Genomic DNA, 13,522 nt, shown 5'->3' on the forward strand with positions numbered 1-13,522 from the left:
GTTTGGCCATACATTTTGGCAACGTTCTTTCAAATCTTTTTTGAAAACATTGTTTGTTCATAGATTAATGATCTATTTTTAAAAAATTTCTGAAATTATTTTTCAAGTTCCCAAAATCTAGTTTAGGGTAGATTTTGGGTGAAACTTGTTCTCCCACTCACAAAATTTTAAATTTTTTCAAATAAAATGCATGTCCAAATATAGTTTCAACTTCCAAAATTATTTTTCAAAACTACTTCAAAAATTAATTTTTCAAGTTTCAACTAAATCTATGTCCAAACGCCTGCTAATAGTTTTTGTAATATGATTAAGCAAGACTCGTGACTCAAGTGTTTTGCCACAACGGAGGCACCATGTATATATAATGCAACTACTTAATTATAATATTTATTTCGTCGTTTCAGGAAAAAAAAAATATTTTCTATCTGGAAATAAAATTAGAATAATTCATCCATAAACACATCCATTTGCCTTCTCTTATACGATTTCCCTTCCCTTTCCCGCCCTAATACTGAACGACGCTTTCGAAAAAGAAGCATCTTTAACTTCTCAAAATGTCTCAGCCGATCGCCGTGGACATTCTGTCCGACGACGACGACGACGACGCTGTCAACAGCGCCGATTATTTCTCCGTCAACCAAAACGACACCGTTGATCTATCGACGCCACTGGCAATTCCGTCCAAGAAGAAGCAAAAAATTGAGGAGTCGAATACTAAATTGAAGCCCCCAGTCCTCATCATCGACGATGACGATGATCCGACACGATTTGAACCCTCAAAGTCCACTCCTTCATTTGTCGCTGATACCCCATTATCTGATTTTTCCAAACCCGATGTCTCATTTGTTAAATGCTCATTTGGTTCCTCTTCAATTTTGAACCCTAAGTCTTTCGGTGAGTTCGATATTTCCTTTTCTTTTACTTTTTGACGGTTTTTCATTTGAATTTGAGTTGCTTGAATTATGAATTATTGGATATTTAAGCTGTTATTGAAGCAATTATCCTGAAATACCACAATGTTGGACACTTTGGTTTGAAAATAAGCTTTTATTTGTTTTTGGTCTCTAAGTGATTATTTAGAAAACAATGTGAATATCTGCAATTTTGGATTTGGTAATATTCCATGTGATATTTAGTTTAATTTGTGTTCTTTTTGTGATGTGTTCAATTTCAAAAAATATAAAGAAGTAAACACACCAAGAAAGCAAGGGGATTCAACGTGTAGTGTGTGTGTGTATATATATATAAGAGAATTACCTATCTACACAGTCTAAATTTCACAGGAAAGGGTCTAAATTGACTCACCTTGGACAAGGGTAGCACCACCCCTGAATACGTTATGCACTTTTGCATATTGAGTGATCACTATGAAACCATTTTGAATTGGTTATAATTATGAACCGTATTTCACTTGAAGTTTAGTTGACCGTGAATCCCTTATTAGACAAATTATTGGTTTTTGGGTCTTTTGTGGTTATTAATTAATGTGAAATTCTAGGATACCGGACACTTGTCACTGAATTTAATTAATTCTTGTATATGGCTCTTTGGAGACTTAGGTTGTTATCTTGAAAAGTATTCTGAATTTCTGCTAATGCTGTACTCTGTTAACCTCTCTCTACATGCACTGTAGGGGTAAGGTCTGCGTACTATCTACCTCTCCAGACCCCACTTGTGGGATTACACTGTTTTTTTTTTTGTTGTTGTTGTTGCTGTACTCTGTTAACCTACATGCCAACTTCTACATTCCTTTGTTTATTTTGGGTGGTTCGGAATGATTGCTGAAGGCTTGGTTGTAGATTTTCTCTATCACTGAGATTTCTGTTGCAATTTGTGTCTTTGAGTCTTATTTATCCGAAGCTTGGGAATTTATGCATTCAATAGTAGACTTCCTTTTTTCAAAAAAGAAAAAAAGGAAGAAGGGAAACAAGTGTTGATGAAAATAGTCTCTCCTGCAGGTTTTGATTTGACCCCATGCGTCGGAGCTTTTAAAATATAGTGTCCCAATAGTCAGATGTACTAAAGCTATTACTGTTTCACAGAATCGCTCTTCGTCAAATTTAGACCACCAAAACGATGGCGGTAAGCTTTCAATTGGCCTAATTCAAAGTTATTATTGAATGCCGAGTATTGTCACATCTGATTTACCACTATGAAGGGACTTCTTTTCTTGGGTTTTAGATTAGTGTCCAAGAGGCAAACATCTGACACCAAATCTTTTCTTCTATGAAGAAGATAATTAATTCCCATAGCAAAAGTCAGAGATGGTCTAAATCCCAGCAATTTAAATTGAGAAATAGCAAAAATTACAAGCGACAGAAGAGCTACAGCAAAGGAGCTGTATTATGCAGAGAAATATGGAAAAGGTCAGGGAAAAAAATTGGGAGAGTTCATATATAGTTCTTTACGAGAGATTTGTGTGCAGGTCAACTGTGCAAAAACTCTAAAATGCATAGGAAATGAATTATACTCCATGATAATTTGGAGAAGGTGTAATACGTAACAGTTAATTTATGTTAGTATCCCAGTTAAATCATTTGGTCCTTCTGTCATTAGTTAACGTTATAACATCAGTCATCCTCAGTTTCCTGATTTATATTCTTTATTTGATGATAACTGTTACTCCATTATTTTATAGTGATGGTTTTGTCATCATCGTTCGATCCAGAAGCTTGACCATTAGGCGTTAGTTGATGTATCATGGGCATTATAGTTGCTTTTCCTTCTAGGCAGTAGGAGCCTACAAGGGCAAGTTGGGGCTTAAGCTTTCATATTATTATATAAATGAGCATTTCCTGGCCCTTCTGGAACATTGCTTCTCCAACTTTACTAGTTAACTGTATAAAGAACATGAAATGGTGCAAATGCTCGGGCGAAGTAGTTGATCGCCTTCTGATACATTGCAAGGTGGCCTTGGGTCTCTGGAGGATGGTCCTGAACTGCTTTGGTACACAGTGGGTAATTCCAGGTACTGTCAGAAATGTGTTGCTCAGAAGGCTGTCAGAAGTAGGATCAAAAGACATAGGGCTTGGAAGGTTGCTCCGCTAGCTCTCATGTGGGTTATATGGAAGGAAAGAAATAGGAAAGCATTCGAGGGGAATGAAAATGATCTTGTACATTTGAGGAATAGCTTTTTTTCTTTGATTGCTTTTTGGTGCATCCTTGAGATTCCAATTTGTATAGATGATCGAGTATCTTTCATAGAGAGTCATGCTTTGTTGCAGATCCTCTACTTTTTGGTATACCTCTTGTATACGGGAGTTTTTATCCCATTGATTAATAAAATTACTTACCTTATATTAAAAAAAGAACATGAAATGCATTTACAGTATCTCTGGTCTGCCACCAGAATGTGACTTAAATTAAATGTGCCACATTCCAGTCACAATCTGTCCTTAAAGAGTCAAACCTCTTTGCCCAGTGTGTTTACCTGTTTCCTTTGGACACATATCATGTTAACTAATAGTAGCAGACTTCTGTAATTCTTCTTCATAAATGGACGAGTGGAAGTTCGGTTTGCTCTTCGTGCTGCATCACAATGACTGCTCCTATGAGTTGTGTTGCTATTCAGTTATTGTGCACCAAGGCAGATTCTGCGTGTGCCTTGAGTCGAGGTCAGGCATAATGGTTTGAGCTAGTCAGGTGTATACCTCATATGTATTTTCCTCCAGTGCAAGAACAGGACGATTAAGGGGATATTTTGGTCTTAATACATATTTAGTTTTTACTAAAATGGGCACATTGGCATATGGATTAAGTTTATATGAAACAGTTAGGAAAACGACAACCTAGCTCTCATATACTTGTAGAATTCTTCTCATTTGCTGGTCTAATTGGGTATCCTATTTTCTGGGAGTAACACTTAACAAAAGAAATGTCAATCCTCAGAGGATTCTCTTATGCCTCAGGGTTTTGTCCATACCTTTCCTTGCACAGGTGGACTGATATAACTCAGAAGGGCTTGCACCACTATTTTGGTAGATTTTGTTTGAAAAGATATATTTTATAGATTTGCCTTTATGAAAGGTTTTTTCTTATGCAGTTCTTTGACTTGAATGTGCGGCTCTTCTGAGATGTAAGCTTTTCTTCAGGTATTGATGGACTAATTTGTTTGGAGTCTGATAATGAATCTGAGGATAGTGGCAAGCTTGTTTCCTGGAATGAGGAGGAGAAAGTTTGTTCCACTAAGGCAATTGTAAAGGAGACAGAATTGAGCTCCAGACCTTTTAAGTCCACAAATGGTAAGCTACTGTTTTCTAATCTGCTGGCTAAGTGACAACAGATGTCTTTGCATCTTATCGTCACTTCAATAAGAAAATAAAGAAGTAATTTTTCCATGCTGGAATTAACATTCATGGTATACAACTGAGACGAAAAACTGACGAACAGGTAATGACAATTTTATGCGAACGGCAGTTGATGTTTCTCATCGATATTTGATTGAAGCTGGTCCTTCTCTGGTGTGTTTCCCTGGTTAAAGTTTATTGTTTTTCTTTCAGTATTTGCTTTTTCTGCATAGCAATAATTTTTCATTCCCTTGTTCTTCTTAATATGAATAAAAACATCCCCCTTCTGCAGCTCCCCGCATTTTGTCCATGTGTGCCCCTCAAAATGAAAGGCCAGCTTTCAATGGGAGATTGAATTATGGTTGGACCATTCCTTGGAACGTGCATCATTCAAAGAAGATTGTAAGATTTTTGCGTGGGTAGCACGAAGGAAGAAGAGAATAAAAAGAAAAGCACATGCTCGATTAACTTTAAAGGGCTTCTGGTACTCTAACTACTAAATATATCACTGGAAATTAAGTTGATTGGACATTTGTTCAACTTTATAAGCTAATAAAGATACCCCATAATTTGCTTCAGGCCTAGGAATATTTTGGGTGTGTGTGTGTGTGGGAACCATATACTGCCTGTAAATTGGAACATGAATAAGGGAGCGAGACATAGTTGTGGATATTCAATTTCAGCTCTATTTGCTTATTGCCAGAGCGTAAACTGCTTTTCTATCGTTTCTCAAGTTAAAGTTTGGGCTCATTCTTAATTAAGAACAGATTTTACTGTTTTAACTCTAATGCGAAGTTCCTCCAAATTTCAGTCAAATTTACTTTTTATTGTGCTGTCAAATCTCATTTTGTCGGACTAAAATAAAGTTTTAATTGAATAAAATGGGATTTCAAAAATGAAAAGAGTCTGTGGAAGGAAAGAGTAGTCGGTTGACAACATCAGCAACGAGAAGGTTAGATTGAACTGGAGAGAGAAAGAGAGAGGGAGAGAGAGAGGGAGGGAGGGAGGGGGTGGGGGAGCGAGCGAGAGAGAGAGAATAGGTAAAGCTTTCTTACATTGGACACGTCGAAGGGACGCAATACCTAAAGCCTTGGAGTACAATAATTTTGCTGCACCAGTAAAACGGCGCTGACTGAGAGGGAAACAGAGTAACTGCGAGAAAGAGGTGAGAGGGAGAGATTGAGGAAGAAAATGAGGGGGAGGTTTAGGGCTGTTGAGCATGGAGGACCTGAGGTGGAAAACAGAAAGCCTAAGTGCTATTTTTTCCAGAGAATAAAATATGGAAGAAGTCCTTCATGAACAGGTTTTTTTCCCCCTAGTTAAGCTTCACTTAGGAGAGTTAGTTTTGTTCGTGAACCACTCATTTCATTTAAATACAGCTACCTGTATACTGCAAATATCCAAAAGGTTCAAAAGTTACTTCTGAGGGTTTCTTTTCTTTTTTTAAAAGTGATCAGAAGAACAGAAGAGTTTCAATCTAATATTAGAGATCTATGCACCCTGAAGAGCAAATTCATATCCAGGACTATAGGGTGCATATTCTGCCAAATGGAGAACGCATCTTGAGATCATAATTCAATCCAGAGATATGCTTGAAGGATGCGCTCAAAAGCATCGTTCTTAACATATGTTTGTATTTTTATCTAGAATTTCTTTTAAATTCTCGAAAGGCCTGGTCTCTACGTAAATTTTGACGGTCTAGTTTGCTTTCAGGACCATGGTCATCCTGACGACGAAAGTGATATTTTGGAGTTAAACGATGACATCTCAAGACCGAGAGGTAAAGGCAACGGCAAAGGCAAGAAAAGTAACACAAGCAGTGTAGATGGAGTGACAGGGAAAACGAGGATGTCAAAGGAGGAACGTCTTCGCCTAAATGAAGAAAAGAAGCAGCAGAAAGAGGTAAGTCTTCCCAACAAAAACCTATTTATTTAGACGAGGTTAATTAGTTATGGCATATAATCTAGTGTTCATTATATAGCGAGAGAAATTGCAAAAGGCGGCCCAGAAGGCTGAAGCTGCAGAGATAAAAAAGCGAGAAAAGGAAAAGGAAAAGTGGGAAAAGGGAAAGTTTGCCCATAAGTCTATTGTAGCTCACATTGACACCAAAGTTGTGGAACTAGGCTCGATCGGAGGTAGATTTTGTTTTTCTGTTTGTTTCTCCCTTTCTCCTTTGTCCATTATTATGCATTACAACTGTCTTACATGGTTATGTTGTCAAGTCAGGTCATTTGCTATCAAGGCTTGCGGAAAAAGGTCTTTCCTTCCGAGTTTCATCAAATCCAATTGAAAAGTCTATTGTGTGGTCAATAAGTGTTCCGGAGGAAATATCAAAGGTAATTTATTCTTCAGAATCTTGGCAGATTTCAGTTAGCCTGTCATCTCGAAGCACCTTTTTATAATTGCTTTTTAACGTGTCAAATATTTAACTTTTGTACACATTTAGCTTTAGTAGAATAATAATAGTTTCACAACTGACTGTATTTGGTGCTCAAATATGTACATAATTATGTGATATCCATTTGAATGATGATTATCTTTGCAAAAGCAAATTTCTTTTTCCTTATCTGGTAATAAAATTTCATGTTTAAGGTTACACACTCCTGTAGAGACCAAACTCCATCAATTCAACTCAAATCTCATAATACCCAAGTTTTAATATTGCAATTTAACCAACAACAACAACAACAACAACCCAGTATAATCCCACTTAGTGGGGTCTGGGGAGGGTAGCGTGTACGCAGACCTTACCCCTACTCTGGGGTAGAGAGGCTGTTTCCAAATAGACCCCCGGCATCCTTCCCTCCAAGAACTTCCCACCTTGCTCTTGGGGAGACTCAAACTCACAACCTCTTGGTTGCAATTTAACCAAACCTTTTATATATATGCGCATGTATGTTTGTGTCCAACATTACAATTTAACTCAAACCCCTATAGAGATGTGTGTGCATTTGTGTGTGTGTATGTCAAATAAGATGAAATACCTTGTTATTTTGAAGCTTTGTGGCTGTGGCTCAAGTCCAAATGGGTGTTGATATCCTATTACAGCTTGTGGAATTAATGCGGCTGGAGGGTTTTGGTGGCACCAATTTGCTGGCCAGCCTACAGTTTTCTCCCAATTCTCCTTTTTCTTTCTTCTGTTTCTCCTTAAGAGTTGCTGCAGATGCTCTCCCTCCCACAAATTCCCCTTTGTTTAATGTTTCATCACATTCACATTTGTGTGTTTCGGCCCACTATACTCATTTCTTCACCCCCCCAACTTTTTTGAATCTAAACGAAGAGAGTAACACTTACATCCCAAGAATAACGTCGGATGTCCATTGGGGTTAGAAAGAGCTTAGTTTGTCTTGCTAGTCTCTTATTTCATTCTTTTGAGCTTTCCATCTGTCGTGTATGATGGCAATTGTATGCTTCTGCTGCTACAGTTTCAAAGTTTTTGCATTGTTTCTATCTAATTCTAGCCTTTGCAATTTTTTGATGTCATTAGACTCTTACTCTGCGCAGATTTCATCAGAAGTTATCAAAGTTCCATATATATTAATCATATGTGAGGCCGAGGAGTTTTGCGACCTCGTGAATAGCGAATCATTGATGAGTCATATTTCCCGTGTTCAGCGCCTTTATCCTCTTCATACAGTCTGTTACCTCACAAACAAGCTTATGGCATACATCAACAAAAGGTTGACAATACTTGTTTTTGTCCTTTATTCCAACTCTTTTTCAATTCTAAGCTTGTTAGTTTTCCTTGGTTCAGACTTGTGTTCTAAGAGGCAAACAATTTGCTAACAAAGAGAAGAGAAGAGACGAGACAGAGAGATAAAGCCCTGCACAAACGTTGAAAAATCTGCTTTTCTTTTTGCCGCAAGTTCTTTATATTTGTATCTTAAGTGTCTGAACTAAAATAATACCTGAAATATAGCTGAACGTGCAATAAACTCCTACATAAAAATGTGCATCAACATCTTTGGAGATGTCTCATAGTTCACCTGATGCATGCAACCAATCATTTTGGATGACTTAGAGAAGGCATGCTTGCTAGATTAATGTTTCTTGAACATGCTCCATTTGATGCACATTGAGGCAGTGGTTAAAGGTACTACCAAATGTATTCCTGCAAAAGGTACCACAATGGTACGATCCATGGTTCGAATAATTTCGTCGCAGACCTCATATAAGCAAATTAATGTGTCCAATTTTAATTTTTAGAGAGGTGGTCACACAACTCAACATGGTATTGCAGCAGACAAAGGTCTTGGTTTCGAGTATCACCCATTATCAAATAGAATTTTCATGTGTCTGGTTCAAGAAAAGATTCAAGCTCGCATGTGAGGGTGAGTGTGCGGACCTAATGTAAGTAAATAAACGTGTCTTTTTCCTCTCTAATAGCTGAAGCTTTTAGAGAGGCACACGTAATTCACCTAATTCAACGAGCATCTAAAGCTTTGATTCAGTTTGAAAGTGCTGAGATGAAGTAGTCATTTGAACTGTAGTGTAACCTTTTCATATGCTAATGCTTTTAGTGAAATTTTGATCATCTGCCATCATGCATTTCAACTTATCATGTTCAAGAGCTACTATTTCTTGAGCCGAGGGTCTACCGGAAACAACCTCTCTACCTTCTCAAGGTAGGGGTAAGGCTGCGTACACACTACCCTCTCCAAACCCCACTTGTGGGGTTACACTGGGTTTGTTGTTGTATGCTTAAGAGCTACTATGAAGGAATTTCATATCTATCATCCATAATCATCTGTGACAAACTGGGATACTTGTTTAATGACTGATAATTGTTACTGCTATTGATGATAGGGAACAAGGTCAATACAAGGACCCTGCCAATCATATTGGTTGGAAACGGCCACCTATAGAGGAGGTTGTTGCAACACTTGTTCTAGTAATTACTGGAAATTTTTAATTGTCTGATTCATGTAAGCTTGAAATTCTGGTGGTATTCCTTGGGTGTTGAGTTCCTCCTTTTCTTTTTGGGCAGGTTCTGTCCAAGTTAACAATTAATTTCGTTAAGGTGCATTCAAGACATTGTGTTGACGAAGCTGAATTAGCTGAACATGTAGCTGGGCTGACTTACAGCTTAGCTTCTTGTCAGTTTAGGTATGTCAAAGTCATATCTCAGTGAACTTGAATTCTTGGACAATGCAGTGGATCCAATATATGCGAACATCTATATAATATCAATTTGTTAGGCTTGTTAGTAATTTGACCATAAAATTTGGGCTAGTTTAGAGTGAAATACCAAACTGAAATGTGAATTTGTGAGTCCTTGTAGTACTATCTTTTGTCTACTATACTTTTACTAATTAGGAAAGACCAACCTCTTCTTTAGTATGTTGTTCTCGGAAGGAAAGTGTTCTGCTCATATTTTTTCATTTCTTTTTGGGTGGGTGGGCAGGTGGTACAGGGAGTCTCCTTGTTCACCTCTACTTAAGTAAACATTGTGGAAATGAGACACTGAGCTGCAACAAGAGGAGCTAAATCCCAGATTAGAAGCCCTGCTACGAGTCCCACAAAAGAAAAAGGGTGAAAAGAGCTGCACTATCATGCTTTTAGTTACATTAGACAGAACTGGTTTCTGCTTAAGTGCTTTCAAAAAAGATAAAAATTGAGAAACTTAATTTATGGAATTGGTTTCTGGTTGAGTTGCAGTTGAACACCGTTCAGCCAAATATCTAGTACTCCCTCCGTTTCAATTTAGACGAGGTAGTTTGACTCGGCACGGAGTTTAAGAATTTTTTATTTTTTGAAACTTGTGGTCTTAAAAGCTTAAGGGGTAAAAGCTTTGTGGGGCCATGACATTTGTGTGGTTATAAAAGCTTCTCATTAAGGGTAAAAAGGGTAAAATGAAGAGTTTAAAGTTAAATTATTTCCAGTGTAGATATATGTCATTCTTTTTGGAACAGACTAATAAGTAAAGTGTGTTATCTAATTTGAAACAGAGGGAGTAGTATTCAGTATTTGACTTGACTCATTAGATTATGGTTATAGACTATTTCACATTCATAAGACATGCAAGTGAGCAAACCTAAACCAGGAAGAAAGAATGCCGCTATAGCCATATAGTTGGCTTCATAAGGAAATATAAACTCGACATAATTTTACGTATAACTAATACAACATTCGCTTTGCAACATAAAACGCTACATTTTATATATAATCACTACATAACTATTAATACATTTGATTTTCGGTATACAACTCTGCAATAGCTAATGCAACCTTTTCTTTTTGGTATTAAATTATTAGTCCTAATATAACTTATGCAAACATCTATATATTGTTCCAGGGGATGTAAAATGTGAACAAAAATAATATTATGTAAATACAAAATGCTGTTAAAGTAGGCAATCCCTACATGACTATTCTTGTACTATTATTCATCGTATAATAATCCCTACATTATTATTCACTGAATAACAATTCTTTCGTTATTATGGTATAACTCTCCCTTTATTGGAGTCTGGGAGCAATTGTCAAGTTGTCTCCGTGGGACCGATATGTCACGGGTTCGAGCCGTGGAATCAGCTACTGATGCTTGCATCAAGGCAGACTGCCTACATCACACTCCCTTGGGGTGCGACCCTTCCTCGGACCCTGCGTGAACGCGGGATGCTTTGTGCACCAGGCTGCCCTATAACTATCCCTTTATGATAATCCTTGCATAGAAAATACTTGAATCAAGTGACACCTTAGCTTAATGCTTCATAATCTGGGAACTGGATTTCATGTTTTTTTTTTGTATTCGCTAGTTTTAATAGATTAATCTAGACCAGTGACCTGCATTAGAGTCATTATTTTCTCTAATCTTCGTACTTTGGGCTGAGACTGTTCTTATATTGAAAGAATTCAACTCGTGCTCAAAGAGTCTTAATAGTTATCACAAGGTAGAGTCAGGGTTTGGTATTGCTTTCGACTGTATCTTCACAATAGTAATATCCTATAGGATAACTAGTTTCCTCCAAGTTTATTATGGTGTTTAATAACTAATTTATATGTCAAAGTGCTATAATCAATGTTTAATACTTAATAATTAATAATATTTAAGAAAATTAGTCTAAATGTCAATATGGTGGAGAAATTTTGCTTGTATATATGGTTACCCTGATGTTGAAGATAGTATGTTAAATAATTGCATAAAAAATACAAGTTAACATTGACCTTCAAGAAGTGTTCCAAGTTCCAACACCTGTGCTTCCTTATGATTGGCTTTGTGTCATTGAAACTACAATTTAGCTACAGAAGTTTAGCCCCAAATGCATCTGTGATGTACATATTACACAAAGTGTTTGGGATAATTAAGTTAGTGCTAACATGCCAGGTTTTTAGGTGACACGACAATCAATATTCTCTAACAGATTAATGATTTGTCAAAGAAACTTGTATTCAAGTTAAAAATTTTGGAGTATGTTATTGAGGAGTAAAGGGTGGCCGATAACTGAAGGAGTTTTTCAAAGCAAAATACTTTTGAAGTTTATAATGGAAGGCTATCAAGTCCTGGTTCATCTCCCGAAGAGGGTTCTATGTACTTAAAGGGATTGGGTAAGGGGGCGGTACCGGGGGAAGGGGGTTCCTTAAGGGGACTGAGGCTAAGGGGAATTAAGGGTACATGGTAAGGGGATTTTTTGGGGGTACCATACCGCTACCACTACCAGTCATGCGGAGGAGGGAGGTGGGAGGTGGGGGGGGGGGGGGGGATACTTAAGGGGACTGTAAGGGTAATTAGGGGTATTTTTAAACTAAAATATAAAAAATTGCTATATTTAAATACACATAAACTTTAAGGGATGGAAAAAATTCAAGGCTATGAAGTGTCTTTTATTTTATTTAATGCAGTGTGACATTATATTTCTAATACCAGTTACAAGTATTTATTTGTATTTCAATACTTGTAAAAAATAAAATTACATATTTCTTTTGAACGATTTACGTAATTTTTCAATAACTTTTCGTGGTTTTTCGCTTTGAATTGGTAACATTTGTTCTTCTGCGCCCCTGCCGTCTCCGGTAAATAGTATTATATTATAGATATTGTCATCTTCTTGAATTATTTCTGAAAAGGCAAAGTTTCTTCTCTCGCTTTAATCTAATCTCTGAATAAAACGGTAGCCCGTGCTCAGGTAAGGAGACCCCCCTATCCCCCATGCTATTCATTCTAGTGATGGATGCTTTGAGTAAAATTATGGATCGAGCGGCGGGCGGAGGTTTCTTGAGAGGATTCTCAGCTTCGATCGAGGTGCCCAGTGCCTGAAGAGTCTCTCATTTGCTTTTTGCGGATGACACCTTGGTTTTCTGTGATGCCGATATGGATCAATTGACCTACCTGAAGCAGGTCCTGCAGTGGTTTCAGATAGTATCAGGTCTCAAAATCAACCTCGGCAAGTGTGAGATTTTCCCGGTGGGTGAGGTTGCTAACATTGATGCTTTGTCTTATGTTCTCAGATGTAAGGTGGGCTCCCTTCCCACTACTTACCACTTACCTGGGTCTCCCATTGGGCGCTACGCATAAGGATACTACGGTTTGAAATCCAGTGATCGAAAGGGTTGAAAAAAGATTAGCAGGCTAGCAGAAACGGTACTTGTCAAAAAGCGGAAAGGAAGTGCTCATTAAAAACACTTTATGGAGTATGCCCACCTATTACTTGTCCCTGTTGCAAGCACCTGTGAGCATCACAAAAAAACTGGAGCGGCTTTAAAGGAATTTTCTATGGGATGCAACGGATGGAACTAGAAAGTATCATCTAGTGAATTGGCAGACAGTCATTTCCCCAAAGAAGTGGGGTGAACTTGGAGTAAAAGATCTTAGGGTATTCAATAGAGCTTTGTTGGGGAAATGGCTGTGGATATTCGGGGTAGAAGAGCATGCTCTATGGAGGGAGGTCATAGTAGAAAAATACGATTTCACGGGAGGGTGTTGGAGGACCAAGGCAACCACAACACCTTTCGGGTGTGACATGTGGAGGAGCATCATGAAGAATTGAGAATCCTTCAGTGGCAACATCTCTTACAGGGTGAGAGATGGAAGGAGAATCAGCTTTTGGAATCATAGGTGGTGTGGAGAGGATACTCTGAGGGTCTCCTTCCCCCACGTCTTCAGAGTTTCAAACTAGAAGGAAATGATGCCTCAACAGATTCGTAAGGAGCATGTAGGGGGTAGTATGAGACCTCTCATTTAGAAGGAACATGCAAGATTGGGAGATTGCGGAGCACCAAGATTTATTGATACTGCT

The 13,522-nt window shown here is 37.8% G+C and overlaps 1 protein-coding gene across 1 annotated transcript in view; it reads left to right on the forward strand.

Annotated features, from left to right (window-relative positions):
- Positions 1-416: 416 nt before the first annotated feature.
- LOC107825442 (uncharacterized) overlaps positions 417-13,522 on the forward strand; it is a 33,110-nt gene continuing 20,004 nt past the window's right edge. The window contains 11 exon segments of the mRNA XM_075231858.1: positions 417-894; positions 1,959-1,974; positions 1,976-2,082; positions 4,092-4,241; positions 4,390-4,460; positions 6,000-6,188; positions 6,268-6,421; positions 6,513-6,622; positions 7,791-7,966; positions 9,093-9,156; positions 9,274-9,392. Coding sequence (XP_075087959.1) covers positions 555-894; positions 1,959-1,974; positions 1,976-2,082; positions 4,092-4,241; positions 4,390-4,460; positions 6,000-6,188; positions 6,268-6,421; positions 6,513-6,622; positions 7,791-7,966; positions 9,093-9,156; positions 9,274-9,392 — 1,496 coding nt within the window. The 5' untranslated portion in view covers positions 417-554.

Source organism: Nicotiana tabacum, chromosome 1, assembly GCF_000715075.1.
Source record: "Nicotiana tabacum cultivar K326 chromosome 1, ASM71507v2, whole genome shotgun sequence".
NCBI classification, from domain to species: Eukaryota; Viridiplantae; Streptophyta; class Magnoliopsida; order Solanales; family Solanaceae; genus Nicotiana; species Nicotiana tabacum.